This window comes from Canis lupus, chromosome 10 (assembly GCF_011100685.1).
Source record: "Canis lupus familiaris isolate Mischka breed German Shepherd chromosome 10, alternate assembly UU_Cfam_GSD_1.0, whole genome shotgun sequence".
In the NCBI taxonomy this organism is placed as follows: Eukaryota; Metazoa; Chordata; class Mammalia; order Carnivora; family Canidae; genus Canis; species Canis lupus.
This window is the reverse complement of record NC_049231.1, coordinates 24326817-24354098: the sequence shown is the minus strand read 5'-3', so window position 1 is coordinate 24354098 and position 27282 is coordinate 24326817. Positions and strand designations below refer to the sequence as shown.

Genomic DNA, 27282 nt, shown 5'->3' with positions numbered 1-27282 from the left:
GCCAGCGTGGCTCCGGAAGCTCACTCACTAAGGACAGAAATCCCCGGGGAAAATCGGCGGGACAGCACAGCACTGTGGGCTGCAGTGAGCTCATCAGCGAAACGGAGGTGACAAGGCAAAGATTACCAGAGATGCCTGGAGGATGCTTAGCCTAGTTCCTGGCGTGGGGGGGGGAGGGTGCTGCTCGCAGGTGCCCTGTGCTGTCCCTGCTGTACGACCAACCGTAAGAACCTGTTGACGTACTCATCCTCCTGAGCAGGCCGCTAGCTCCTTCCCAGCCCCGCCACAGTGTCTGGCATATAGTAAGTGTTCAGTAAATGGCATCTATGATTAGAACGATCACTATTACTATGATTGCGATGACAAAGGCAGAAGAGGGCACTCAGCCCACAGGGTGGGTCTCCTAAGCCCAGGGCTGGCTCATCCTCAGGGTACAGCTGGAGTAAGCAGGAGGGGCTCATGGAATAGGTGTGGAAGCAGACAGCCCCTGCTTTAGTTTCCAGAAACTCCAGCTTGCCCCGGAAAAGAACTCAGCTGGGTGGGCAAGGTGGCTTGAGAGTCACCGAACTACACAGGGTGTGGGGGTAATGCAGAGGGAAGTCAGAAGTGAGGATGCTGCCGGGACCACCAGAGCGTGGCTGCATTTGGAGTCTCCTTAATCTTTACTGGAGAGACTCTCAGGGGTCAGAGTCTGTAGGAGACAGAGTAGATTTGGGGAGGGCACGCAGCAGGGCACTGCCCCTCCCCCAGGTGGCCTTGAGTCCAGGGCAGCCCAGCCTGGCCATTAGGAGCCTTCTCTGGCCCTTCAGGATTCCAGACGCTCAGAGCAGCCATTCACTGACGCCCACTGCTGTGAAGCCAGCCCCTCCCTGCCCCAGAGCCCAGCCCAGCTGGGGATGTAGCTGCTGGGACAGGTCGGGAGAGGCCTGGGCCCTCGGCCTGGGAACTATGGCCTGGAGGCTGAGTGGAGGCCTGTGAGGGGATCAGAGGGAAGAGGCCCCTGAGCTGGTCACAGTGGCCATCTGGGCGCAGAGGAGGGCTTCTCAGGCTGAGGAGCACTGGATTTATCTTGTCCTTTGATCAAGGTAGGTGGGTATTTATGCGTGTGTGTGTGTGGAGGAGGGAGAGGGTGGGATAGGACCAAGGGCTACGTGATGGGAGTACAGGCTCAGTGAAGGGCTGGGGACCTGGTGACATGGGAAAAAATGGTAAATCATATCGAGTCCAGAGTGTGTACCAGCTGGCCATGTGGGGGCCTCAGAGCCCACCTCGGAGAGTGGCTTGTTGACACAGACCGCCAGCCAGAGTCCTTGGCCCCCACCTTTCCCCACCTCCAGGTGCTCTCTTTTACCCCTGTGCTGACAGCCTTCTCTCGCTCCATACCCAGCTGCAGAGTTTCAGCAGTGTCCCTGCCTCTCTCCTTGTCTCCACTTCTGACCTCCTCTGACCCCTCTGTCACACTGCATGGCAGTGGCTATCCCCACGCATATCTGACCGGGTCATCTTCCAGGACCAAGCATCGCTGTGGCCTGGCCTGGGCCTTGCTGCACCTGTGGCCTTAGGCCGCGCTGTCTCCCCCTTTCCCATACAGCATAGGAATCCCACGGTCCATTTTCAGGAAGATGCCACACCCTAACCTTCAGGCAGCCTCTGGTCCAGTCTTCCTCCTCGGAGGCCAAACCCTGAGCTAAGGCTTCCTCCAACACCCACCTCCAGCTTCATCCTGCCTGCTTCACTGCCTGGCATTGCTGGGGATGGCAGGTTCCCCAGGGGCGGGGACTGTGGCTTGTTCACTTTACAAGCTTCCTCCTGCACGCACCTATTATTTCACTAGGGCCCCTCTTTGGCTCTAGCTAATTCTGGCTTCAGCAGCAAGCCAGCCTGAGGCTCTTTCCTGATTCTGGGCAGAAGCCACAGAGGCAGACCCTGTTCCCAAGCCAAACTGGTCATCCCTCAACCTCCCTCCTGGATGCCTGAACTCCTATTTTGGGTACTTTGGGTGGAAACCCAGAGCCTGCTGGCCCCTCCTGGAAAAGACAGAGGCAGACAGGCTTCCGATAACAGCTGCCCTCCTGCAGGGTCTCAGAACAGACCCCCTCAGACCTGACAGTGCCTTTTTTTTTTTTTTTAAGTAGGCTTCATCCTTAATGTGGGGCTCAAACTCACAATCCTGAAATCAAGAGTTGCATGCTCTACAGACTGAGCCAGCCAGGCGCCCCTGACTTCTAGGGATTTGTATTTTTGATAACTAGTAAAAAACTCAAGCCACTGAAGGTCCCATAATTTTCTATCTGATATATTACAAGTTTTCTTTTATATATATATACACATATATACATATTTTTAAAATTTTATTTATTTATTTATGAGAGACACACAGAGAGAGGCAGAGACGTAGGGAGAGGGAGAAGCAGGCTCCCTTCGAGGAGCCTGATGTGAGACTTGATCCTGGGACTCCGGGATCAAACCATGAGCCAAAAGCAGATGCTTAACCACTGAAATATCTAGGTGTCCCGCAAATATATTTCTTGTAATATATTTTCTCATTGTTAAAAAAATTGTATTTAGAAATTAAGCTTTATGTATATATATATGTAGCAATGTTTTCCATTTCAATTATAAAGTGAACAATTTTTAAAACTATCTCATACCTTAGTGCCTGTGTAATATTAAAATGATAAATCATGCTTTCAACAATTACTCCCTAACATTTCATAGGATTTAAACATTTTGCATTTTATTTGTTTATTTTTTTTATTTTATTTTTTTAAAATTTTTTTTAAATTTTTATTTATTTATGATAGTTACAGAGAGAGAGAGGGGCAGAGACACAGGCAGAGGGAGAAGCAGGCTCCATGCACCGGGAGCCCAATGTGGGATTCGATCCCGGGTCTCCAGGATCGCGCCCTGGGCCAAAGGCAGGCACCAAACCGCTGCGCCACCCAGGGATCCCCACTTTGCATTTTAAAATAATGTCTTATTTTATAAGACCCTGGCAAACACTGACAACTAAAAATGAATTTGCTACTTAGCAAGGAAGTTTTCATGCTCTTTATTAACTAGGAATCAAAGAAATGTAAGCTGAGCGCCTCACCCCTGCTTGGCCCCTTCTCTCTGTTCATTGCCTCAGGGGAAGACGGAAGACCTGGATGGATCACAACTTTGAGATGCAGCAGCATGGAGCCCCCAGCCCTGGCACCTCCCTTTCCCACAGCCACCTGCTGGGGCGCCCTGCCCGCCCCTCAAAGCTCTCCGGAGGCATGTCTCCCCTCATCCCTGTCCTCAGGAAAACCATCTCTCTGGATACCTTTACTCAAAGCCATATCCCACAGGCTTCCAGCCGACCAGGCCTGGGAGCCAGGGCCCGGAGTGTGCCTCCGCAGGAGACGGTGCCCCGGAAGCTCAGCTCCATCTCCTTAACACTCCGTCAGAACAGCCAGGCATGGCCCCTGGGTCCTCTGCCTTCTCATTGGGAAGAACCGCCCACCGTGGGCAGGGAGGCTGCCACCCATGGGGGAGGGAGGCTGCCCACCCCAGGCTCACGACTAGGCTCTACGACCTTAGTGTCAGGGGGCAGAGTCCACTCTGAGGGCCCAGGGAACCCAGGTCTGGCCAAACCCAGCAGGATGCCCATAGTGGAGAAGCCACTGGTGAGTTCCTACCTGTCCCTACCATTTCAATCCCGGTTAGCCCAGAAATCACCAGGCCCCGCAGGGCCAGGCTCAGTAGGTCAGAAGCATCCTGTCCCAGTGACTGCCCATGTGACTACCAGAGCTTCTCCAGGAAGAGGCAAGCCCCGGGCTAGGGGTATCCCAAGACCCCGGCTGCATCTCCAAAGGGGCACCTCTACCATGGGTCCTGCGATGGCCATGGATTTGGCTACTCTGGACACAACCAGGTTAGGCACAGCCAGACGTTTAACCACAGTGGTCACCAACAGACCTGACTTGACTATCAATCCAGCTACCCCAAGCACATCCAGACTGGATACAAGCACAGAATTCCCTGCTCTGGATCCCAAGCCCGGCATGGCCGTGGACCTTGCTGCAGCAGGTCCAGCCAAGCTGGGCATGGTCATGGACTTGGTAGACCCAGACAAGCTGGTTAAAGTCATAGCTACGGCAGGTGCAGCCAAGTCAGATACAACCACAGGGGGTATGGCCATGGATTTGGTGGTACCAGCCCCAGCCAAGCTGGACACAGCCAGGACAGACACAGCCATGGCTTTGGCTAGAGCAAATACAGCCAGGCTGGACATAACGGCAGACTCTTTTGCTTCGGACACAAGCAAGCTGGGCGCAGTGATGGGGGAGACCATGCTGGACAGAGTCATTAACCTGACTGTATCAGCCACCTACCCGCTGATGCCAAGCAGAAGCACAAACCCAGCCCTGGACCATGCTACTGCAGATGCTGCCACAGACCGGTCCATAAAGCCCGTCATGCTGAACCTAGCCAGAGAAAGCAAAGGTAAATGTGAAGAGCTTGGCTGGGGATGTACTGGGCTGCTGTGGGGGATGGGGGGTTGGCGTGTATTGGCCTGGAGATAAATAGGTTAGGAAAAGGAGATAGGACTGTAAGGTCAGAGTTGAATGTGCCAGGTGGGGAGGTGGGGAATGAGACCCAGGGGCAGAACACAGGGGATCCACCCTGAGCTGGGTCCCAACCTGCCAGCCAGAGGTGAGGTTGAGGGAAGTCACCAGAAGGAAAGTTTACAGGGGTGACTTGTGGAGGAGCAATTATGCTGAGTCCTTCCTTTAGCATCCTCCCTGGGTGGTTCTTTGATCCCTGAAGAGCTGGGGTAATCAGGTGATCTACAGGTGAGTCTAGGTTTAAAGAGCAAACCACCTGCATGAAACAGACAGGCCCATCAATAAGTGGTGATTTGTCCAACAGCCATCACTACAGTGCCCTCTAGATGGGTGTAGTGACCTCACCTGAGACCTTCTAAATGATGCACATTCAGCCTTCCAGGAAAGTATCTATTGCTTGAAAGGTGCCTAACTTGCTCTTCCTTAGTTCCCTACCCCCAGCCCTTTAGTCCTGAAAAGTGAGTTGGAGAGTTGTATGTATGGAAGACTGACACAGAAGACTGACCTATAAATAGGTCAATATAAGGGTTAGAAGTTCCTTTGGTCTCTAAGGGGATGTGGCATGCCTAAAGTCACATAGCTGGTTGGTGGCAGCAAGCTAATGCAAATCCAGACCTTGGAATTTGGCTTTGGGCCGTCTCCTTCCCAACGTTGCAAAGGCTCAGATTCTGGAGCCGGCAGATGCTTGGAAAGCATACCGTCTGTCCAATCAATGCTCTCACCTGGTCTTTGGGTAGCCAGGCCCTTCTCATGGTACCCTGAACACTCAGTCTGGGGGAGCTCACTCAGACTCTGGTCTTTACTCCTCCTTCTGGAAACTCAGCTCTCCCTCCATCCTCAGCCCTGCCTGCTCTCCTGAAATGCAGATGAGGACAGTCAGTGGCCTGCTGGACCCCTCTACTCTTTCCTTCCTGAAAGGGCTCTGCCCTCTTTGATGGTGCTCTCTCGGCTTGTAGGCATGGCCACAAGAAACCTGGGTTTCTTCCTTTTCTCCATCTTTTGCTCTCTTTCATCCCGACCTATTTTCAACTTTGTTGATCTACCTTCTCAGTACTTGGCTGTTTCCTCCTCTCCCACCCTCTGCCCCTGCATGCCACAGTCCCTGCCCCCTCTCCCGAGGGGGGGGGGCTCTCTGTCCTCCATGCAGCTGCTGCAGGGACTCACATACTTGATGGTGACACTTTCTGCTAATGGCCATTAGTGACTCACCACCGACATCCCTCAAAGTCCAGCTCCTTGGCCTGGCTTTCAAGGCTTTGATTTTCTCCAGCCTCTAGCTCTGTATTTCTATCTGCATTTTTCTCAGCTGTGGCTGAGTACCCTATGCACACCCCAGCCTCCTGCATTAGGACAGTCCAACTGTCCCCCCCACCAGGCCTACAGTGGTCATCCTCATTCCCCTGAGCCCTGGGCCTGGCAAAGCCCATTAATGTTTACTGAATGCACGAACGTTTTGTCTGATGGGTAAATCGAGGCTGGGGCAAATTCCTGACCAGCTCAAGGTCATAGAGCTCATCATCCAGAAGCGGGGCCCAGAACCGGGGCCCCTGACTCAGGGCTCCGCGTACGCCCGCGCCTGGGCAGAAGCGCGCCGGGCCCGCGCAACATCCCCGCCACCGCGTGACTCGCGCGCGCACCGCCGCTCGCTGCTGCCACGGGTCCCCGGCGCCCCGGCCCCGACCCAGCCTGGAGGGTAAGAGGCCGGGAGCGGGATGGAGACTGGGGTGCGGGCACCTCCCCCGGCCCGGCATCCGGAGCTGCAGGCACAGCGCCCCCGCGCGCCTCCCGGGCCGCCTGCAGCCGGGACCCGGTTCCCGCTCCCGCGTGCGGGCGGGCGGAGAGCGGGTGCGGGCGCGGGCGCCGTGGGAGGGGGAGGGGCTCTCGGCGGGGCCGGCAGGCGCGCGGGTCACGTGGTGCCGGTGGCAGCGGCGGCGGCGGCGGCATCTGTGCGCACGGGCAGGGGCAGCGGCGCCGAGCGAGCCGAGGCGAGGTCCCGGGCGGGCGCGGCGGCGCGGGGCGCAGGGGCGGCGCGGCCGGGCCGCGGGCCGGGCGGGTGGGCGGAGAGCGCGGAGGGGCGAGGCCCGGCTGCAGGGGCCGCTCTGCCCAGGGGGAGCCCGCGCCCCGCTCAGCCGTGCAGCCCCGCGCCCTGAGCATCTCCCCGGAGGAACGGAGACAAAGGAGGATTCATGTCCAAAGGTAGGGCGGCTGGTCGGGCCACGGGCGCCCGCTGGGAGGAGGCTGCGGCCCCGAAAAGCCCGGCTGGAGGTGGTAGCAGAGGGAGGGTTGCCGCGCCGAGAAGCCCACGCGCGGTGACACGCACGGACACACGCACACACCCCAAGGTGTACATGCCCCGAGAAATGCACGCACGGGATCGCGGGGAGTTCCGGAGGCCCACGGACGTACAAGCAGGGACCCAGATGCGCACAGAAAGCCCCACGCCAGAGCACACCAAGACACGCACACACATGCACACCACGCACAGGTATCAGGGCCACCTACAGCCAGATGAGAGACCTGTGCGCTGACACATAGGCCCCTTCCCCCACACACAGGCGCTCCCAGAGACAGGCACCAGCTGGTGGTCTCCAAGGGAACTCACTGGCCTCCAGAGAACTGGGATGGGGGAAGGGGTGTCCCAGGGCCTTTGCAGCTGTGAACGGGAAAGGACCAAGGTATCTTCTGTGATTCTGTTTTCTGAGAGGGGGCGGGGGGGGGGGTTGCTGGAGCTGCGGTGGTCTGGAATTGCCTCTGCCGGTGGGGGGTGGGGTCTTGAAGGCTGCTAGGGCTGAAAGCAGGGGAAGATCTCCAGCTCTGGAAGGGAGGAAGACACCCCTCTCGCCCCCACCCCCCACTGGACCAAGGAGGCAGGTGCTTTTCTGGAAATATCCCCTCCCCCTGATGCCACCTTCCCAAAAGGGGTGGGGTCCCTGGGCCAGACAAAGACAAAGCCATTTATTTGCCTGTAAAAGAAAGCATCAGGGTCCTTGCTTGGCATGGGGAGGAGGGTGCTGTTTCTGTGGGGGACTCAGCCAGAGCTGAGTCAGGTGGACAGTGCTTCTCCCTGGAGCATTGATGGGGCAGGTGGCCCCTGGCAGGGGGTGCTGCTGACAGATTCCCCCTCCTTTCCAGAAACCCTGGGAGAGCTAGGAGCTTGGGAGGACCCCAAGGACCATCTAGGAAGGATGGCACTTGAACTATATTCTGCTGTGACCTTCATCTTTAGCTCTTTCCACCCTTGGGGAACCCCCTCTCATTCCCTGTTGCAGGGGCAGGAGAAGGTGTCTCTTAACAGAGTCTACTCTCTTGACTGTGGCCTACACAGGAGCCATTTGCTGGCTGGGGGTCAGCTGCTCTGAAAAGGGAGCAGCCTGTGAAGGAGAAAAAGGTGGTGGTTCTAAAGTGACATCTGCCTCCCTGCGAGGCATCCATCCATTCATCCATCCATCCATTCATTGCTGAGTGCCTGTGTTCTGCTAGAGATCAATGAGACGTGGCCCCTTCCCTGAAGAAGGGTGGGCATATGGTCAGTGCCAGGTGGTTTTATGTCCATTCTTTTGTATAACCTTCACGGCAACCCAGCAAGGTAGGTACTGTGCCCATTTTCTTTAGGAGAAAACTGAGGCTTACAAGGGTCTTCCAGCTGGGAGTTAATCCTGGGCCAGCTGCCCATCTAGGGGTGGCATGGTAGGACGAGGGACGCTGTCTGGGCAGGGGATGGAGCTACAGAATTCCACTCCAGAGTAGCGTTGTCCTGTGCCCTGGGTACTGTGAACTTGCCAGGGATCTTCACACAGTGGACCCTTGGGGGCAAGGACTTTGTTTGGGTCCAGAAGTATCTTTGGCGTTAAGTCTAGGGTTGGCTGGAGTAGGCTCCCATTTGGCAGCATATGAAATATCCTGGAAGGAATGGAGTGAAGGAATGAACATGATGAGTACAAGGTACTCGGGGGGCCCAGGAAGCACAGAAGAGGGGCACTTATATCAAGTAGGGAAACGGAGGTTTTTCTAGAGGTAGTCCTTGAGTTGAATGGTGAAGAAGGAGTAGGTGTCCAGGGGTGGGGTGGGCAAGAGTTGTCCAGCCGAAGTTGTGACATAGTGACCCTCTGCACATTTGCAGTACTTGTGGCTGATGAGTGGTGGTTGTTAGCATGTGGCTGGCATGTAATTGGCATATGGCTGGGAGCAGTAACTTGCCAGCAGGTGCTCCATGCAGTGTGGGCATGGGTGCTAGTAGGTTCTTGCCGGTCCTAAAAGTTACCCAGGGAATCTGGTAGGCAGCCCCCTTCTCGCAACCAGGGTCTGTTTTTTGGGAATGTTCTTTTCGGAGGCTGCCATTGACGGGCTAGAGCTGAGCAGGCCATAGTGAGGGCACACACTTTACAAGGATACCAACAAAATCTCCCGAAAATAAGATTCACTTTCCAAGTCTGTAAGATAGGATAAGACACCCCCCCACCATGGATCTATCTCACAACACAGATTAGTGAGAACAGGTGAGCTTGGCTGCAGAGGCATGAGGGAAGTGGCCTGGGCCAGCCCCAGCTGTGGCAGCAGCTGGGCAAGGAAAATGGGGCACGGCCCCCAGTGCAGGTGTGCTGAGTGGGGCCTGGGAGCCACGTGCAGAGAGTGGAGGAGCAGGTCAGGCTGTGAGTGTCAGCTGCTCCAGGGCTGAGCCAATCTTGCTGCCGCCTGGAGCCGCCTGGCTGGCAACAGCTTCCTGGGAAGCAGGAGGGAGCCACGCCAGGCCCTGGGGAGGTCCCGAGGCTTTGTCAGATTTGGCTGTGCCTGGGAGTGACAAGGAAAGAACAGTTTCCCATTGGGAGAGAGAGTCTTGCCAGGACTGGTGGCAGGACCAGGTGGTGGGGGGGACAAGAACAGACTCCTGGCTGAGTCTGGGGGTGGGGGAGGGAGGCACTCCTGTCCCCTCCCCCTCTTGCCCATCTGCTGCTCCATCAGTTCTCCCTGTGAGCCTGAGACTCTGCAGGAACCACAGGATTCCAGAATGGCAGCGCTGGAAGGGGTGCTCAAGAGAGCATGGGGTCCAATAACTATGCTGTGTGATTAGCCTTGCTTTCACACGGCCCACTTTATTTCCCCTCCTGATGAGCTGGTGAGCTTGAAATGGGCACAGGGCAAGAGGGCCTAGAAGTGTGAGGGGTATGCTGGGTGTTTCTAGGCGTTCATAGCTCATGTAATGCTTACCACAGCCTTGATCGTGATCCTCTCCAGTTTATGAAGAAGCAGGCTTGTAGGAGGGAGATGATTTGCCCAACCCCACACATCTGGCAAGTAGCAGGGCCATGCCCCTTCTACTTCACATACACCCATTTTATGGATGGGAAAAAAAGAGTTGCTCTTCTACATTGAAACCTGCTCTGGGGGACCTTGGCCCCATGAGGAATTTCTCTTGTATGTGAACATACCTGTGATCTGCTAGACCCAGACGGATGTTGGCCTTTCCCTACTAGAAAGGGCTCTGTCCTCAGCCTCCCCTTTCTTTTGCCACCCACCATCCCAAGAACACACTATGTCATCTTTGACAAGTGGCTGCCCCAACCTGGCTGCGTCTCATCCCCTTCCCACTGGTCAAAAGGAGAGACTTATTCCTCCTACAGATTTAGAACTATGGCTAGGATGGTGTCTAGGGATCCTCAGGGCATAGACACTCCTACTTTGCAGTGGTGCTCATGGAACAGAGGGGACACTGAGGCTTGGGGCAGGAGTTGAGGCTCCCGCCGTGTGAGGGGATAGCTCTAAAAGACAAAGAAATTGAGGTCAGTGACAGTCAATAGATGTTAGGTCCAGTATCCTAAAGGTCTTAGCCCTGTATTTGAGGAGGCAGGACTCAGGTTAGATTAACCCCTGATAACTCTTAGACCAGTGGTTCTCCACTAGCATTATACTGCCTCCAGGGGACATTTGGCATGGTCTAGAGGTATTTTCGGTTGTCACAACTGGCCTCTAGTAGAGGTCAGGAGTGCTACTGAACATCCTATAGTGCACAGGACACCCCCTCCCCCAGTAATTATCCAGACCCAAATGTCAACAGGGCCAATGTGGAGAAGTCCCTGGATTAGACACACAGACATGCTTTGGAGCAGCAAGTGCACCAGAAAGTGCTCCAGCAGCTGGTGAAGCTGGGCCCTGATCCTGATCTGGCATCTGACTTGCTCTGTGTCTTGCGGAAGCCCTCCCACCTCCAGGCCTCAATCTTTCCATCGGTAAAATGAGGGACCCATACTGGATGACACCTGAGGTCCCTTCCAGTCCCAACTCTCTGTGATTCTGTGTCAAGAGCATAACATGGTGGCTTCCATGTGACTCCAGTTTTCCCTCCAGCCCACCTCCCCACCTTGGCTTTGCAGGGCTCCCAGAGGCCAGGACGGACGCAGCCATGTCAGAGCTGGTGCCTGAGCCCAGGCCTAAGCCGGCAGTGCCCATGAAACCCGTCAGCATCAACTCAAACCTGCTGGGCTACATTGGCATCGACACCATCATCGAGCAGATGCGCAAGAAGACCATGAAGACTGGTTTCGACTTCAACATCATGGTGGTCGGTATGGAAGGCCATGGGGTCCCTGGAGGCCATGGTGGCAGGCAGCCCTGAGGATCCTGTTTCTTTTCCTAGGATGGGTCTCAGCCCTGATTTCCCTAGGATGAGCTCTTTCCAAAAGGAAAGATTTTGCTATGTGGTTCACAAAAGCCTGACTCTTTTCCCTTTAAGAAGAGCTGCTCCAGGGCTGGGAGCTTTGGGTGGATGGTCAGTCTGGCCCCATCCCCAGTGGGTGGACACACACAGCCTCTTAGCTGTGCTCAGCCAGGTTCCAGGTGTGTCAGCCTGGCCCCATCCCCAGTGAGTGGACACATGCAGTCTCTTAGCTGTGCTCAGCCAGGTTCCAGGTGTGTGGCGTAGAGAAATCATCAGTGTTCTTCCCCATCAGTATCAGATGGAGGCTGGTCTTACATCTGATCTTCTGTATGCTTTAAAGCTTAAAGAGAATTTGCAGGACATGGATCTGTCACTAAGTAGTGTCACCAGGTCAAAGGAAAGGAAGGGACCTTTGCCTGATACTACTGAGATATTCACTCAGTTGCTGAAACGGAGACCTGGGTGTCATCTTTCTTTCTTCCTTATCCCTTAATCCAATCAACCATCAAGACCTGTCCGTTTTCCCTTGTAAATCTCTCTTAAATCTATCCCCTTCTTTCCATCTCTACTGTGACCACTCTCAGCTGAGCTAGGTCCCCCACCTGGATTGCCATAGCCACCTGACTCAGTGCTGCTCAAAGAGAAGGAGCTGGCTGGCATTTAAATCATCTAGAAAGTCTTGCTATAAAAACATCAGCTGAACTAAACAGTGTATTTAGTGTTATGGTCAATGTACTCCCTGGTGCAAATTTCTTAGGAACGGGTAGCAAACGGTTCATGGACCATGGATGGCCCTGGGCCACACTTTGAGTGGCATTGATCCTCCTGGTCCTCCATCTTCTTTCTGCTTCAAACCATTGTTTACCAGCCACTGAATAATTTTTCCAACCTGCAGAACTCATCAGGTCATCCATCCCACTTACGATCCTTCAATAGGTTTAAGGGCTTAACCCCGAGCCTGGCCTGGTGCTATCTCTCCACTCACCTCTCACCACTAACCACGTAGCATTACCCCTCGGTGGTAAGGAACAGTTCTTCTGGACTCTGTGTGCTCTTTCCTGCCTCTTGAGCCTTCCTAGAAGTCCTCCTTGATTCCAGAGAGAGCTGGATTATGTTCCCTTCAGTTTGCTGCTGTGATACCCTGTGGTTGGCAACATATTGTATGTAACTCTACCTGCTTGTGTTTGTTCTTCCTCACACTAAATGGCTTCTTGAGAGTAAATAGGATGTCTTATTTACTTCTCCACCTCCAATTCTAGCACAGCGCTTGGCACTCAAGAGTGCTTAGTGAGCAAAGGACCTTAGAAAATATCCAGATAAGGAATGGCAAGTATAAGGCACCTGGGCTACTTCTCTCCCCAGCAGGGCCATGGGGACAGATGTTGCTGATCGGTCATGGCTCACACTCAGAACTGAGCCCACTGGTGGCCTTTTTAACCTATTGGTCTAGGTGACTACTACTGATAGATCAGTTGGCATGAGAAATGCACCTTACTGGCTCTCCCTGGTCTCATCCAGTTCCCTCCCTTGCTGCCATGTTGTCAGTAAAGAAACTAGAGTAGCAAACATGGCTTGTCCAAGGTGTTCAGGGAAACAGCACAGTTGGGATTGGAACCTTAGACTTTTGTACCACATTCTGCCTTCAGCTGGGTCCTTTTCCTAATATATCACAGGAACATTCTAGACTGGCACTTCTGACTTTACTGTGCATGTGATTCATCTGCAAGTCCTGTGAAAGTGCAGATTCTGACTCATAGGGCTGAGGCGGGGCCTGGGAGCTTGCATTTCCTACAAGGGTCTGGGTGATGCTGGTGCCATTGAGGAATCGTAGGGCCTGCTTGTGTGATCTTGTGGCTGTAAAAATTTGAGAGGCACTGTTTGGACTGGTGATTTCTTTTCTTTTCTTTTCTTTTCTTTTCTTTTCTTTTCTTTTCTTTTCTTTTCTTTCTTTCTTTCTTTTCAATATTTAAAAAATATATTTTATTTATTTATTTATTTATTTATTTATTTATTTATTTATTTATTTATTTATTTGAGAGAGTGAGCCAGAGAGAGAGCATGAGTGGAAGGGAAGGGCAGGGGCAGAAGTAGACTCCCCACTAAGCAGGGAACCCAATGCAGGGCTCGATCCCAGGAATGGTGAGCTTAGCTGAAGGTTGATGTCTAAACAAACAACTGAGCCACCCAGGCACCCCTGGACTGGTAGTTTTCTTTCTTTCTTTTTTTTCCATTGAGGCATTTTATTAAAATTTTTTTTAAATTTTTTTTATTTATGATAGTCACAGAGAGAGAGAAAGAGAGGCAGAGACATAGGCAGAGGGAGAAGCAGGCTCCATGCACCGGGAGCCCGACGTGGGATTCGATCCCGGGTCTCCAGGATCGCGCCCTGGGCCAAAGGCAGGCGCTAAACTGCTGCGCCACCCAGGGATCCCTTTTTTTAAAAAAATTAATTAAAATTTATTTATTTATGATAGTCACAGAGAGAGACGCAGAGACATAGGCAGAGGGAGAAGCAGTCATTGAGGCATTTTATTTGCATGTATGAATTACATCCCTAGAAAAAGAATCCCAGGATTTTCCCTCCTGTGTGTTTTTGCCTTGCTTCTTTGTGGTCCATAAGGCCCGCTGAGGTGGTCAGTACAGTGAAACCAAACTGGCGTGATGGGAGCAGGTTATTTTGCCATTTTTCTAGATCTTTCAGTTGTACATCAAATCTGGGGCTGATTGCTCTACACTTGTTTAACCTGCCTATGAGGTTCACAATAATTTTCCCAGCTCTGTGATCATTGATGATTTCAAATTCACCAATGTAACCATGCTTCATCATCACAGTGAGAAATCGGACGATGACTTTGGAGCATGGCCTAATAAGAACCTGGCGTTTGCCTCTCTTTTCAGCATTGTTAATGCTCTTGAGAGCATCTGCCAGGACGTTCATGCTCACCATTGTGGCGGCTCAGAGAGGTGGTGGAAAGAGGATGGGAGGGGCGAGTGCATGGAGTTAGGGACTGGTGGCTTTCAAACACCTTTTAGTTGTAGAACTCCTCCTTGGAATGAAATCTGTAGATTCTGTAGACCTGTGTAAAGCAGGTCAAAATGGGGCACCTGGCTGGCTCAGTTGGTAGACCATGCAACTCTTGATCTCCAGGTCCTGAGTTCAAGCCCCATGTTGGGCATGGAGCCTACTTAAATAAATAAAAATAAAAATAAAAATAAAATAAAATAAAATAAAATAATAAAATAAAATAAAATAAAATACAAAATAAGGCAACCCTGGTGGCTCAGTGGTTTAGCGTCACCTTCAGCCCAGGGTGTGATCCTGGAGATCCCGGATTGAGTCCCACGTTGGGCTCCCTGCATGGAGCCTGCTTCTCCCTCTGCTTGTGCCTCTGCCTCTCTCTCTCTCTGTGCTTTTCATGATTAAATAAATAAAATCTTAAAAAAATAAATAAAAATACAGTGTGGTACAAAAAAAAAGGCAAGTGCAAAGGGAGCCCTCGTGAGGGAAGTGGAGGTGAGGGACTGGCCCCTGCCTACTTGGCTGTCTCCTCCTCTCTCAGTGGATTTATCTGCGTAAAGTACTAACTGCTACATTAGAATAAAGAGTGGATACTGAGCCAGGGGGTTCCTTGGGTTCAAGTCCCTGGTCTTGAATTTATGTGACCTTGTGTATATTTTCTGTTCAGTAGTGGTTAATCTCTCTAGGACCACTTCAGCTGGAGATCAAGAGAGCTCTGCTCTGGGATTCCCAGGGCTGTGGGATTCAAAGGCAAATTTGGCTCCCAGATGTGAAAGGAGGTATGCAGTATCGGAGGGCAAAGTAATTCTGTCATTAGATTTAGCATTATTAAAGACTCAAAGCAGGGTGCCTGGGTGGCTCAGTGGTTGAGAGTCTGCCTTTGGCTCAGGTTGTGATCCTGGAGTCCTGAGATCGAGTTCCACATCAGGCTCCCCACAGGGGGCCTGCTCCTCCCTCTGCCTGTGTCTGCCTCTCTCTGTCTCTTGTGAATACATAGATATATTAAAAAAATAAAGATTCAAAGCTTAAGTCCAGCAGAAACAAAAGAAAAAATTGCTACACTAGACAAATGCAGAGAACATGGAACCCAGCTGACGTTTCCCCAAGCCCCTCCCTGGACCAGGGAACCATGACCACCTGCCTGCTTTCCCACTCAGTCCTCAGCACCCATGAGTGGTGAGGTGGGGGTGTGGCCTGGATCCAGGTTCTAGAATTCTGTAAGCATGTGGGAGAGATGGCAGGCCCAGGAGGTGGACACGGGTCTTCCCCACCGTGTCATCCTCCTCCTGTCTTGCGGCAGGTCAGAGTGGACTGGGCAAGTCAACGCTGGTCAACACACTCTTCAAATCCCAGGTGAGCCGCAAGGCCTCCAGCTGGAACCGGGAGGAGAAGATTCCCAAGACTGTTGAGATCAAGGCTATTGGGCACGGTGAGGACCGGGCAGGGACCCCTGTGGCCACTGCTCAGAAGGCTCTCTGCCGGAAAGGGAGAGGTGGGGGCACCTGGGTGGCTCAGTGGTCCTGGGATCAAGTCTCATATCAGGCTCCCCACAGGGAGCCTGCTTCTCCCTCTGCCTGTGTTCCTGCCTCTCTCTCCGTGTCTCTCATGAGTAAATAAGTAAAAATCTTTAAAAAGAGAGAGAAGGAGAGATGGGCCTCCTGGGGAATGAGACAAATGAAAAGTGATCTCAAGATCAAGGAGAATGGGGGCCTAAACTGTGTAGAGCAACGCCTTGGTCTAGAAGAGAGAGGCAGGGGGTTAGAAACAGGGCTTGAGCTGGGTGATAGAGCAAGGGCGGGACTCAGGCAGAAAGAAGCAGGGAAGGCACACCAGGTGTGGGGAACAGCATGAACAGAGATGCTGAGGTGGGAAGGCCCCAAACTCCACGTTTCCAATAACTGGTCCTGAGGAAGGAAGGAGCCTGGGGCTCCCTGGCTGGTAGGCAGCAGGGTAGCCGGCCTCACCTGGACGAGTGACCTCCCCGTGTCTTTTCTGTTCACCCCCTCATCCCCCACAGTGATAGAGGAAGGTGGAGTCAAAATGAAGCTGACCGTCATCGATACCCCGGGCTTCGGAGACCAGATCAACAATGAAAACTGGTATATGTCTGCCTGTGAGATTTCGGCCGTGAAGACGCTGAACACGGTGCAGATTCATTCATGTTGAGAACCATCTGTGCCCTTCATGCTGAGGGTTTAAGTGGAAAGGCTCGAACTAAAAGATGAGAGATGGAGGCCTTGTAGGGAGGCCAGGGAAGAGGGCTGGTACAGAGAGAATTTTGGCTGTGGGAGTGCCTGGAGGTGGCAGCAGCGCAGGGTGGACAGAACGAGGGGAGCTGTGGCATGAATCCCGGCTGACCTGAAGGCTGTGGCCGAGCGTGGCCTGTGGGCAGTGTCATAAGCCTGGATGAAGAGAGAATGGAGGGGAATGCCACGAGGAGAGAGCCTCTGGGAATTCACAGAGCAAAGAGCCAGTCAGCATCCCTCCAAGGATGTAGATGGAAAGTTCCAGGCAGAGGTTTGCTCCCAGATAGGGATGCAACACAGGATGTTCCTGTGTGAGGGAGCTGGGGTCTGCCGCACAGAGGCAGGGCTGCCAAACAACACAACTTAGAACAATCTTAGAAAAGTGATTGGTTGTCCTCCCCTCTGGTTATGTGCACACTCCTTGAAGGAGAAAGGTGATGATGGCATCGACAACAGTCATGATAATGAGTTGTTGCCACGTTGAATGCTTTCTCTATGCCATTACTATGTTAAGAACTGTACATCTGTTCTTTGTAACCCTTACGGGAATCCCTCTAGGCACCCCTTGGTACTGCCATTTTAAAGTCCTCAGAGAGGAGCAAAGACTTCCTCAGAGCATCCTAGCTAATAAGGAATGGAGGTGGGGAAAGAATGTGCTGCTTTCTGGAATGGGGCAGGGTTCCACAGGTTCATCTGGCCCAGAGGACTAGGTCCCCATGGGAGTTCTGGCCTTGCTAACAAGGAAAGCCACCTATGGGGGCCTGAGAGAGAATGGTCAACAGGCCTTTCTCTCTAGGACATCCATCTGCTTGCTTCCCACCCCGCAGCTGGGAGCCCATTGAGAAGTACATCAATGAACAGTATGAGAAGTTCCTGAAGGAGGAGGTCAACATTGCCAGGAAGAAACGCATCCCTGACACTCGTGTCCACTGCTGCCTCTACTTCATCTCCCCCACGGGACACTCGTATGTACCAGTCCCACCCCCCATGGCTGCACCTCCCTCTGGTTTGTGTCCTCTGTGTTCATTCTGTGGTGGATAACCAATCCCTGGATTCAGCTGGGGCCCCAGATGGGCCCCGATGTGGTCAGGGCCCTGTGATCCCCCAGACCTTCTCCAAAAAAGTCTGACTCTCTTACCAGGAGAGTAAAGCTGAACAGCACCAGCCCCCATGCTGCTTGCTGGTGTTCTAGCACAACTGTGCCAGCAGAGAGGAGTCGATATGTGAGCACAGAGGGTTCCTCGTCTATTCAGGAGATAGCTGCTTTGCACTGCTGGGGTGGGGGGTGGGCAGCGCAGCATGTCTGGAGATGAAGCCTGGCAATAGGCAATAAGCAGGGTGTGCTGGGAAGTCCAGTTGTGAGTGGCAACGGGGCTGCATGATAGGGAGTGCCAGCATGGGATAGGAGATCCAGGTGGGCAAGCAGGCAACCTTCCATAACTTACTGCTAAGCCTAACTGTTGGACCAGAGTTCAGTCCTTGAAAGGATGGCCCCTGATTTTGGAGGAACCAGATACTCAGCAAGTATTCAAGGGTGGGGTCCAGGAACTCAATAAAAATATTAGCTGTATTCCTCCCTAGAATGTGGACCCAAGGTCAGAGCAAGTCAGCAGATAGCCTGACTTAACAAATCACTCGGACTGTGAACTAGAGCCAGATTGGGGTCCCAGAGCCTTGGGGGAGCTGGCCAAGTCCCCTAGCTAGGCCCCTCCAGGACTAAGTGTGGGTTTGGAGAAGGCCCATCAAAAAGCGCTGTCCTGGGGCATCTGGCTAACTCAGTCCATGGACCATGTGACTCTTGACCAGGGGGTCGTGAGTTCAAGCCCCACATTGGACATGGAGATGACTTTTAAAAAAAAGTGCTGTGCCATCGGGAGAATAAGATACATGAGTAACCATGACAGAGGACATAAAGGGGCATAAAGGCAGAGACAACAGTCCACAGTTTTTCCCAGGAGAAAAAGATCACCATGTTAGGAACGCTATCCTGAAGGAGCAGTTAGATCAGGGCTGCAGGAGAGACAGGATCTGGAGGGAAGGGGAGATGGTGGTTCTGAATCGGGGCAGAGAATCAGAGCCTGTTCTGAAGGCGGAGAGTGTCGGAGAGGAGAGGGAGCAGCCTCTTGGCCTCAGCCAGCCTCCTCTGCCCTGTTCTCCTGTCCTAAGTGTGGCCCTGGAAGTGGTGGCAGTGGCTGAGTTGGGGGGAGGGCAAGGTGGCTCTGACACCCCACCTTCTCTGGGCCCCAGCTTGCGACCTCTCGATCTGGAGTTCATGAAGCACCTCAGCAAAGTTGTGAACATCATCCCTGTCATTGCTAAGGCTGACACCATGACCCTGGAGGAAAAGTCTGAATTCAAGCAAAGGGTGAGAAGGCCCCTCCTCCTTTTCCTGTCCCCACCCTTCCCTTCCCCTCCGCTGGTTCAAGCCATGTCCTATCCTGGATTATTACATTCCTCCCTTTCCCACCCAGCTCCTACTTAACCACTAAAGAGGCTGCTGATGGTGTCTGGACCAAAGGTGAAGAGAGGTTAGCAGCCTCAGGCTGCCTTCTTCTCACCCTCCAAACCTACTGGTGGAGACCACTGAATACATAAATCACCATGCACGTGAGAAAGGCGCTCCTTGATGTTAGCTTGCTTGCTGGGCTAGACTAATAAATCACTTGCCCACTAGTTTTTATTAGTGTTTGCTATAAGCTCCACCCTGTGCTGAATGCCTGGGGATAGAAGTGGGGGCATGTGAGTGAAGTATAAAGACATTTGCTGCCTTCCAGAAACTTACAATCAGGTAGACCACTGGGGAGTTTCTGGATGGCTTCCTGGAGGAGGTGAGACTTAGGTCGAGCTTTGAGAGAGGCCAGACTGATGGGCTTGGGGTTGGGAGCCTCACCTCTTTTCCTTGCACACAGGAATACTATACATAGCAGCATGAGCACTGAACTATATGGAATCCAAACTCAGCTGTGCTGCTGGTCTAAATTCTAATCTTCTGGACCCTGAGATGAGCAAGCTGCAGCGCCAAACAATTCCTCGTCTCAGGCAGTGCTGTAGTAGTGACCAGGACTTACATTTATTAGGATCATCCTGCTGGTCAGAGCCTCGGAGTTCAGAGATGATTGGGTTCTCAAAGGCTGCATTCCTCCCTCTGACTTCAGCACCACCCATCCATCCATTATCCTGACGCTTGTCTACCTTGCTTCTCTTCCTTGCCCCTAGGTTCGAAAGGAGCTTGAAGTAAATGGCATTGAGTTCTACCCCCAGAAGGAATTTGATGAGGATTTGGAGGACAAGACGGAGAATGACAAAATCCGGGTGGGTGCTGGGGCTCTGTTTATCTATCGCACAAAGGCCCCCCTTGGGAGCAGTGGGATATGGATCATGCATTCCTTCCGTCTTGCCACCTGCTATTTCCCTTTTGAACTCTCTGCCCACCCCTTGCCTGACCCAGACCAGAAGTGACATGGGAGAGCATGAGGAGTAGGACCCTGGCCAGGACTGTGACCCTGCACCCAGAAAGCCAAGGCCATCCCCAGACCACTCAAAAGCCTCTTCTTCCCCCACAGAGCCTGGAAAAACCAGGGTATGGTTGATGGAAGGGCGTGGGCAGGAAGAGCATCGGGCTGGGGTCCAAGGTGTCTATGCTCTAGTCAGAGCTCTGCTTCAGTTTCCCCTCTATAAAGTGCAGAGATCAGGCTAGGTGAGTGGCTTATAGGCTTTCTCTGCCCCCCGCCCCCCGGTGCCCTGAGGAACCCTTTAAAAAAATTAAACGTCAGACAGAACTCTTATATATAAAACATGAAAACAGAGCTGCTCTGGCTCAGTGACACTGTCTTCTCAGCTGTCCCTGGGGTGTCTCTGGGGAATCTTAAGGCTTCGTGTGATTCCCAACTTCTACAATTCTAGGGTTTTACATCAGGATCCTGAGTTCCAGCCTGGAACCACTAGTGACCACTGCAACCTGGGACAAATCATTTACTTCTTTTGGTCTTGGGGTCTCCTCCTCTGTGGATAATCTATCAGAAGCCCCTTATTTGATGTATTTGAGACAGGTAGTCGGTCAGTTAATTGAAAAAAAATCCATTGCACTGATGATGTTTAAAAAAATGAGGCATACAAACCTTCAATGTTTTTAAGGAAATATTTCACTAAATTATTAAGTTAAAACACATACATCACATTCATTAAGCATTCTTTTCATATAGAGACAAGGCCTCCTCTTTGAGGATAAGTCTGGTCTTAAGGCAAGAACAACTCAGTTTTCTCAAGTCTTTCTGAAACACTCAACTTGATTTTCAGAGAAACAATTGTGTATGGTCATACATCCTCAGCTTAAATAATAATTTATTCAATAATGAGTACATGTCAGGCAGATAGATTTGGAAACAAACAGCTGGCTCTTGGTGAACATACAACCCATCTGGGGGAGCAGAGGTGCCTCTGTACATCAAAAGGTGTCCTCCGAGCTCTGAGAGGTCAGTGGATGTGGGTCTCTGCCTGTAGGTTTAATGGGAGGAACGTAAAGCATCTGTTATTTGGCTGTCACCTGGGTGAGTATCACTGAAGAGCACTCTTTCTATCCCAGCTAGCTCACAGAGTTGTTCCAAATCAAACCGAATGTGTAGAAAGTACGAAGTGTTTCCCTGTTGAAGGAATGCTGACTTACTGAGGTTAAGCAGCCAGGCAGGGGTGCGATCAGGGCTGGACCCAGGATGTCAGACTCCTTTTTAAGAGACAAGAGCCTTGGCCTTGACATCAGTGGGATCACTGAATGAGCATCAGAAGTGTGCAGTTCAAGGCTAGAGGCCCAGGACCGTTTGTTCATCATCCTGTCCTTGGGGACCCAGATGGTAGGGGGCTGATGGGCACCTGTGTGTGGTTTGTCAGCAGGAGAGCATGCCTTTCGCCGTGGTGGGAAGCGACAAGGAGTACCAAGTGAATGGCAAGCGGGTCCTTGGCAGAAAAACTCCCTGGGGGATCATTGAAGGTAATTCAGTGCATTTCTTGAAGAACTGGCTGCTGCTGGTCGATTATGCTTACTTACTAAGCATCTATAATTCAGGGCACTGTCCTGGCACGTCAGATACAGAACAAATGCCAGGCAGATCCTGCTGTCAGGACCTTACAGTCTGAGAAGATGAGTCTCAGAGGCAGGAAGCAGTGAAAGGCCCCTGACTGGCAGGCACTGACTCCTATGTCAAAGGAGGGGAGAAAACATGGGAAAAACTAGAGAAAAGTTTCTTATGCAAAAGGGGATGTAATCTGACAAACCGCTGGAGGGTGGTTCAGATGTGGCCGTATTTTTCCATTCTGTTATGGAGGGGTGTGACCTTGAGAAGGTCAATGATGATGCTGAAAAGGTTTCAGAGATTTGCTTCAGTGATCTCTTTCAAAATGATAACCCTCCGCAGGGAATCAGGGTCGGCGTGGCTGTCCTCAGAACATTAGCCCCTAACAGCCTTGGGTCTCAGACGGGTGAAAGGTCTTGCCCAAGATCCCATGACTTGTTAGTGGTTGAAACGGGGATTTCAGAACCAGATTTCAGTCCCACAGCTGAATTGATTTCAATTCCCAAACCAAGTCCATCCTGTTGTATGACATTGTTTCTCATTTGCCTATGACCCTGTGTTGAGATTTTTTTTAATGGCATTTTCTCATCTGCCTTGAATTGGAATCATTTATGAGTATATCTGTCCTGTCCATTAGATTGTGGGACTACAGTGTTCATGTCTTAATCCCCTTCTGCTCCCACAACGCTTGGCAAGTGATTTGCAGATAGTAGGTACTCAATCTGTATTGAATTTAATCACGTAGGGCATGATCTTTTTGAGATGGCTCGATTGTCACATTTTTGTGTGTTACTATCTCCCAATCAGATTATAAACTCCTCAAGAATAGGAATTGTGTCTTAGGCTTTGGGACAGTTTTTAGACTCCCTGTGTATTATTAGTTTTCTTTCCTATAAAATGGGAAATACAGTCGTCCCTATTAGCTATTATTTCAGAGTCTAGAATAATATTGTGCCATGCACAGAAGTGCCAAGATGAGCAAACCTCTGGAAGGCTTACAATAAATAACCTGTGGCTCTCTCCTCATTGCCTCCATGATCTGAACAGAAGTGCACATTAGTGTTGGGTGTTGCTGGGTGTTGCTACATTAGTGAAATGACCAGCTGTTCTGTTTTGTTTTGTTCGCAGTGGAAAACCTCAACCACTGTGAGTTTGCCTTGCTTCGAGACTTTGTCATCAGGTGAGATGCACCCCTTCCTTCAGATGGCAGGTTTATTTATTTAGGGTCTGGAGGCCCTCTGTTCAGATCTACTTCCTCCATCTCCAGGTTTCTCTGACAGAGTTCTCCAGGTTCCATCATGAAGCAAAAGGGGGCTGATGAAGTATTCTTGGCTGTCTGGCATGGGTCCCAGTTGTTGAGTCCAGGGCATGGGAGTGCTGTTTTATGCTCAGATGTGAGTCAGCCTCTTCCTCCTTCTACTTCTAATCATATTGCTCTCTCTTCTCACCCTTTGCCCTCAGGACTCACCTCCAGGACCTCAAGGAAGTGACACACAACATCCACTATGAGACCTACAGGGCCAAGAGGCTCAATGACAATGGAGGCCTCCCTCCGGTGAGCGTGGACACAGAGGAAAGCCACGACAGTAACCCCTGATGATCCTTTCTCTGTATCATCACACATACCCACTTTTCCACACACACATCCCAATACCACCACCTTCTATCTCTCTACTCTGTCCCACAGGCCTGTCTGCTATTTATGGAGTTTGTCTACAGTGCGTGTGTGTATGCATGTGTGTGCGAGAGGGAGAGAGTTTGTATGTGTGTACACACGCATGCATGCGTGTGTGTGTGTATGTATGTACCTGCGCAGGGGTGAGGTATTTTCACTGCCCTCCCTGGAAAGTCCCTTGTAAGTTTGGTTCCTCCATGGCTGTCCATTATGTGTCTCCTTTCCTTGTGTCCCAGAACAAAGCCATGTGCCTCACTCAAGAGGTCTAGGGGAGGTTTCATTGAAAAATGATGGGGAGCAGGTGAGCCACAGGTAACTCTTTCTTATCTCTGAACTGCCCACAAACGGGGACTGCAGAGACTCTGAGGGCAGCTTTGGAGCTTGGACCTGGTCGAGGGGTGGGATGGGGGGTGGCCTCCCAGAGTAAGACTAGGACTTCCCTGGGAGAGAGGAAAGGTCAAGGGAGAGCAGAGTAGGCCGGAGCTGGGCTCCTGCGGAAAGAATTAGTGCCCAGAAGCGGAGAAGAGAGCTCCACACTTCAGTGTGTGTGTTGTCACCACTGTCCAAAACCCACCACCTGTCACCATCTGTCCTGGTTGCCGACTGCTGCTTTTCTGCAGACGCCTCGCCTCACTCACCTCTGCTCCTTCTCCCCCCTTCCCTCATTCCTGCATTCCTGCCCCCTCTCTGACTTCTTTCACTTGCTTTGAGTCTAATCCACTTTAGCTACATTTCTATACTTAGGATTTATGCCCAGGCTACTTTCAAACAGGACTTCAGGCCACCTTAAAATAAAATCACAGCCAAAACACATGACAGTACGAATTGGGATTATGAAAGAAATTAGACCCACAGATAGGGAGCGAGAAAGAAAGTTTCCATGGTGGACCAGTGTGGGCCCAGGCAAAGGAGGAAACAGAATGAGTTACTCAGTTCCCAGTATCTGGTTCCAGGAGCACACATGCTGCTCAAGTGAGACCACCTTTCTTTGGCCATTAAGTTCTAGAAGAATGAAGTCTAAAGAAGTATCAAGAGCAATACACAATCTTCGCCTTTCTCAGTGATTTGGCTTCAGAGGCACATTTTAGACAACACCTCACTTTTCTCTGTTGGGATTCTTTCTCCTGAACAATCTGGCTTCTCTACTGCTTGCTTCTCATATGTGCTTGACCCCCTCTGGACTTCTCTTTGCTTTCACTGTGCATGTGTCTGTCTGTCAGTCTTTCTCTGCTTTTCCCTGACTCTCCCTCCTGACTCTTGTAGACATTCTTAACGATACCCACAATCATACAGTCAGCCTCTTCTTGCCATTCCCTTCTGCCCTGTATTTATTAATGCACATATTTCCCCCGTTGGTTTTATAAACAAGTTATTCTTTCTCCTTTAGTCTGTAAGGTGGCTGAAATTTGGGGCTAGGGAAATAATTTAGCCTTAGGTAAGGGAAAACACCAACTGCTACAGTTTACAAAAACCTCCTACAACCTCCTGTTCCATCTCCTGGCCCAGCCTGCCATGTATTACTGGTCCACTACATATCCCAGCATTTATAGTCTCTTATCACTCAGGTGCTAGGAAAACACATAGACTTCAGACCAAGAGTTGGTGGACCAGAAGAAAGAGGTGGGTGACCCCAAAACCAGTGACCCAAAAACCTATGGTCTCAGTCTTTCTTGGAGGCTCTTTACCAATCCGATATATATTCTCCCTCACGCACAAAGTTCTTCCTCAGTAAGCACTTGTCAGGATAGAACAGCAGCAGGGTGAAAGCCCAGAGGTTGCTACATTTCAGCAGAAGAGGGATCCCTGGTGTATACAGTGGGCAGTCGTGTATGCAGACGTGGGACCAATCACCTAGGACTAGCAGGGAGGTCTGGCAGGGGTGGTGGGCAGTGGAAAGGTAGAGTAGAGAATGATGCTTGGCACCCTTAAACCTTGATGTCAGCCTCCCTGGAGAAGCTGTTTTATGTGTCTGCTGCCAGCTGCTGGTCTCCACACCCTCAACCGTTCTCAACCCCCTCCTGCAGGGAGAAGGCCTCCTGGGCACTGTCCTTCCACCTGTGCCAGCCACCCCCTGCCCCACTGCTGAATGAAGGCCATTTCAAGCGCTGCTTCTCCCTCCATCCCTCCCAGCTGTTATTGCTGCAGGGCCATGCCCTTTTTAGAGCTGTGCTATTCCAGCCCCCCTCAGCTCTCAGCAGGTTGGAGGGGCCAGCTGCCTCTTTAGGACAGTTGCTTCCTCCATTTTTCCAAACCACCCCCCTCCTCCCAGTGGAATGGAGTTCTCGCCAGCACTGCCCTCCTCCATCGTCTGTGTCAGCCGGCCCCGGCCCATCCGTAGGGTGAAAGAACTCATCAGGAGCTCCTTCTGCCCTTGCAAACCCATACCAGCTACTTGTAACCATCTCCAAGGGGAAAGGCATTGCTCCCTGTCCATTCATCTGCATGAGCTACTCTTGGCTTCCTTCAAGGGTCAAGAAAGCAACTTTTCTGCTTGTCAGATTTGTTGATGTCAGCTGTGTGAGCCCCAGTGTGGGACAAGGGTGTCTCCTACATTGCTTAAAGCTTATTTATAATGATGGGTCACTACAGATGTTGGGGAGCAAGGGAGCAAAGTCACTTAAAAAAAATCACCACTTGTGGCTGGCCCAGAGTGCAGTTTAACACCCTCTCCTCCCCATAATGCAGCCACTTAGAGTGGTTTTCCTGAAGAGACATTTCTGGAATTGACTTTCTTGTCCTCAATATTCAAAAAACAACTAAACACAGATAAAAACTCCAGATCCCCATGGGGTGTGAACTCTAGGAAGAAATTAAGCACCCTTCTGCCCACTTAGCAATAAGAGGGATCTCTTCCCACCTACCCTGACTAATCCTACCCCCACCTCCACCCTGTTAATGTGAGTAATGAATTAGCCTGGCCACAGTTGGTCACTGTAGGCTAGTGGAAAATATCCAGTGGAGGGCAAAGCCCCCCATCAGATGCATGAATGTTTGCGAATGTTGGCTGCCACTGCCCCACATACTGTGTCTTTATGGGATCCCCCCCCCCACCCCGCCATCCACCTGGACACTACTTTTTCAAAGGCTGGTGACTTGTGGGCCATTCATCTACAACAAAGTCCTGATGGAGCAAGAGGCCCAAGCCTAGGGGATGCAAGAACGACCCATTTCTTAAATGTTACCAGTCCCAGCCAACCTTTGGGTAACATTATGGTTAAATTTCCCAATTGAAAACAAGCCAACAGACACTCAAATTGGTTGTGTAAATGTTGCTAGACTTTATGTGTTGTACAACTAAACATTGCTGTTTGAACAATAACTGCCTGGCCCGTGTCTCATTTGTGCTCCTCACTCCTTGGCCAAATTAGCCATTACATCATGGGTGGGGGGGTGAGACAGGGACCATCTTAGTAAGAAGTAGCCACTGAAATTATAGATGGAAAACATTTTGTGAGATATTTGTTTTCAGTTGGCTTGAGGTTGGACTTCAGTCATTATTCCATGGGGTTAGTATTCAGAATGAGTGATGGAGCTATCATGCTAGACATTGAGGGATGCTATGCTCTGCACGGCCTGTCTCCTTCAATGAAAACAAGGTTTATTTTCATTTAATTTCCTAGCTTTTCCCTCCTTTCTCCAGAAGGCATAAAACCCAACTCTGTGGATGGAGTGGGCCTATTTTGCCTAGAGACTTGCCTATGGCATAGTGAATATTTTAAGAGTTAAGAATTTAAATTTAAAGCACTAGCTTGTCTCTTTTCTCTTTCAAACTTAAACTTCTGCTCTTTGAGGTTCCTAATCTCTTCTGTAGCCAGCAAATAACACCACTTTCTCTCTTTCTGAATTTGAATGTAATGACCATAAGCGGTTGTGTTTGGGACCTCAGTTTTCAGTAGGGTGAATGGAAGGTATTGAAGAATGGTGAGGGGATCCCTGGGTGGCTCAGCGGTTTAGCGCCTGCCTTTGGCCCAGGGCGCGATCCTGGAGTCCCAGGATCGAGTCCCACGTCGGGCTCCTGGCATGGAGCCTGCT

The 27282-nt window shown here is 51.4% G+C and overlaps 2 protein-coding genes across 6 annotated transcripts; one reads left to right on the top strand and one right to left on the bottom strand.

Moving 5' to 3' along the window:
* Window positions 1–2: 2 nt before the first annotated feature.
* Window positions 3–26569, top strand: SEPTIN3 (septin 3). Of its 5 annotated transcripts, XM_038550375.1 has the most exons (13): window positions 3–302; window positions 810–1085; window positions 3131–4470; window positions 10961–11152; window positions 15564–15692; window positions 16281–16362; window positions 17337–17474; window positions 18757–18874; window positions 19726–19821; window positions 21394–21493; window positions 22704–22755; window positions 23037–23130; window positions 25275–26569. In XM_038550375.1, exons 3-13 carry the CDS (start codon window positions 3150–3152, stop codon window positions 25338–25340), a joined length of 2388 nt encoding a protein of 795 aa, XP_038406303.1. In that variant the 5' UTR covers window positions 3–302; window positions 810–1085; window positions 3131–3149; the 3' UTR covers window positions 25341–26569. The 5 variants fall into 5 exon arrangements, with proteins under 5 accessions (XP_038406303.1, XP_038406302.1, XP_038406304.1 ...); XM_038550374.1 differs by lacking the exon at window positions 810–1085 and having other exon boundaries at window positions 4–302; XM_038550376.1 differs by lacking the exon at window positions 810–1085 and having other exon boundaries at window positions 6–302; window positions 21397–21493.
* On the bottom strand, window positions 13799–14200 carry LOC106559371 (40S ribosomal protein S15a-like). Its single transcript, XM_038550379.1, has one exon. The coding sequence runs from the start codon at window positions 14189–14191 to the stop codon at window positions 13799–13801; it is 393 nt and encodes a 130-aa protein (XP_038406307.1). The 5' UTR covers window positions 14192–14200.
* Window positions 26570–27282: the final 713 nt, after the last annotated feature.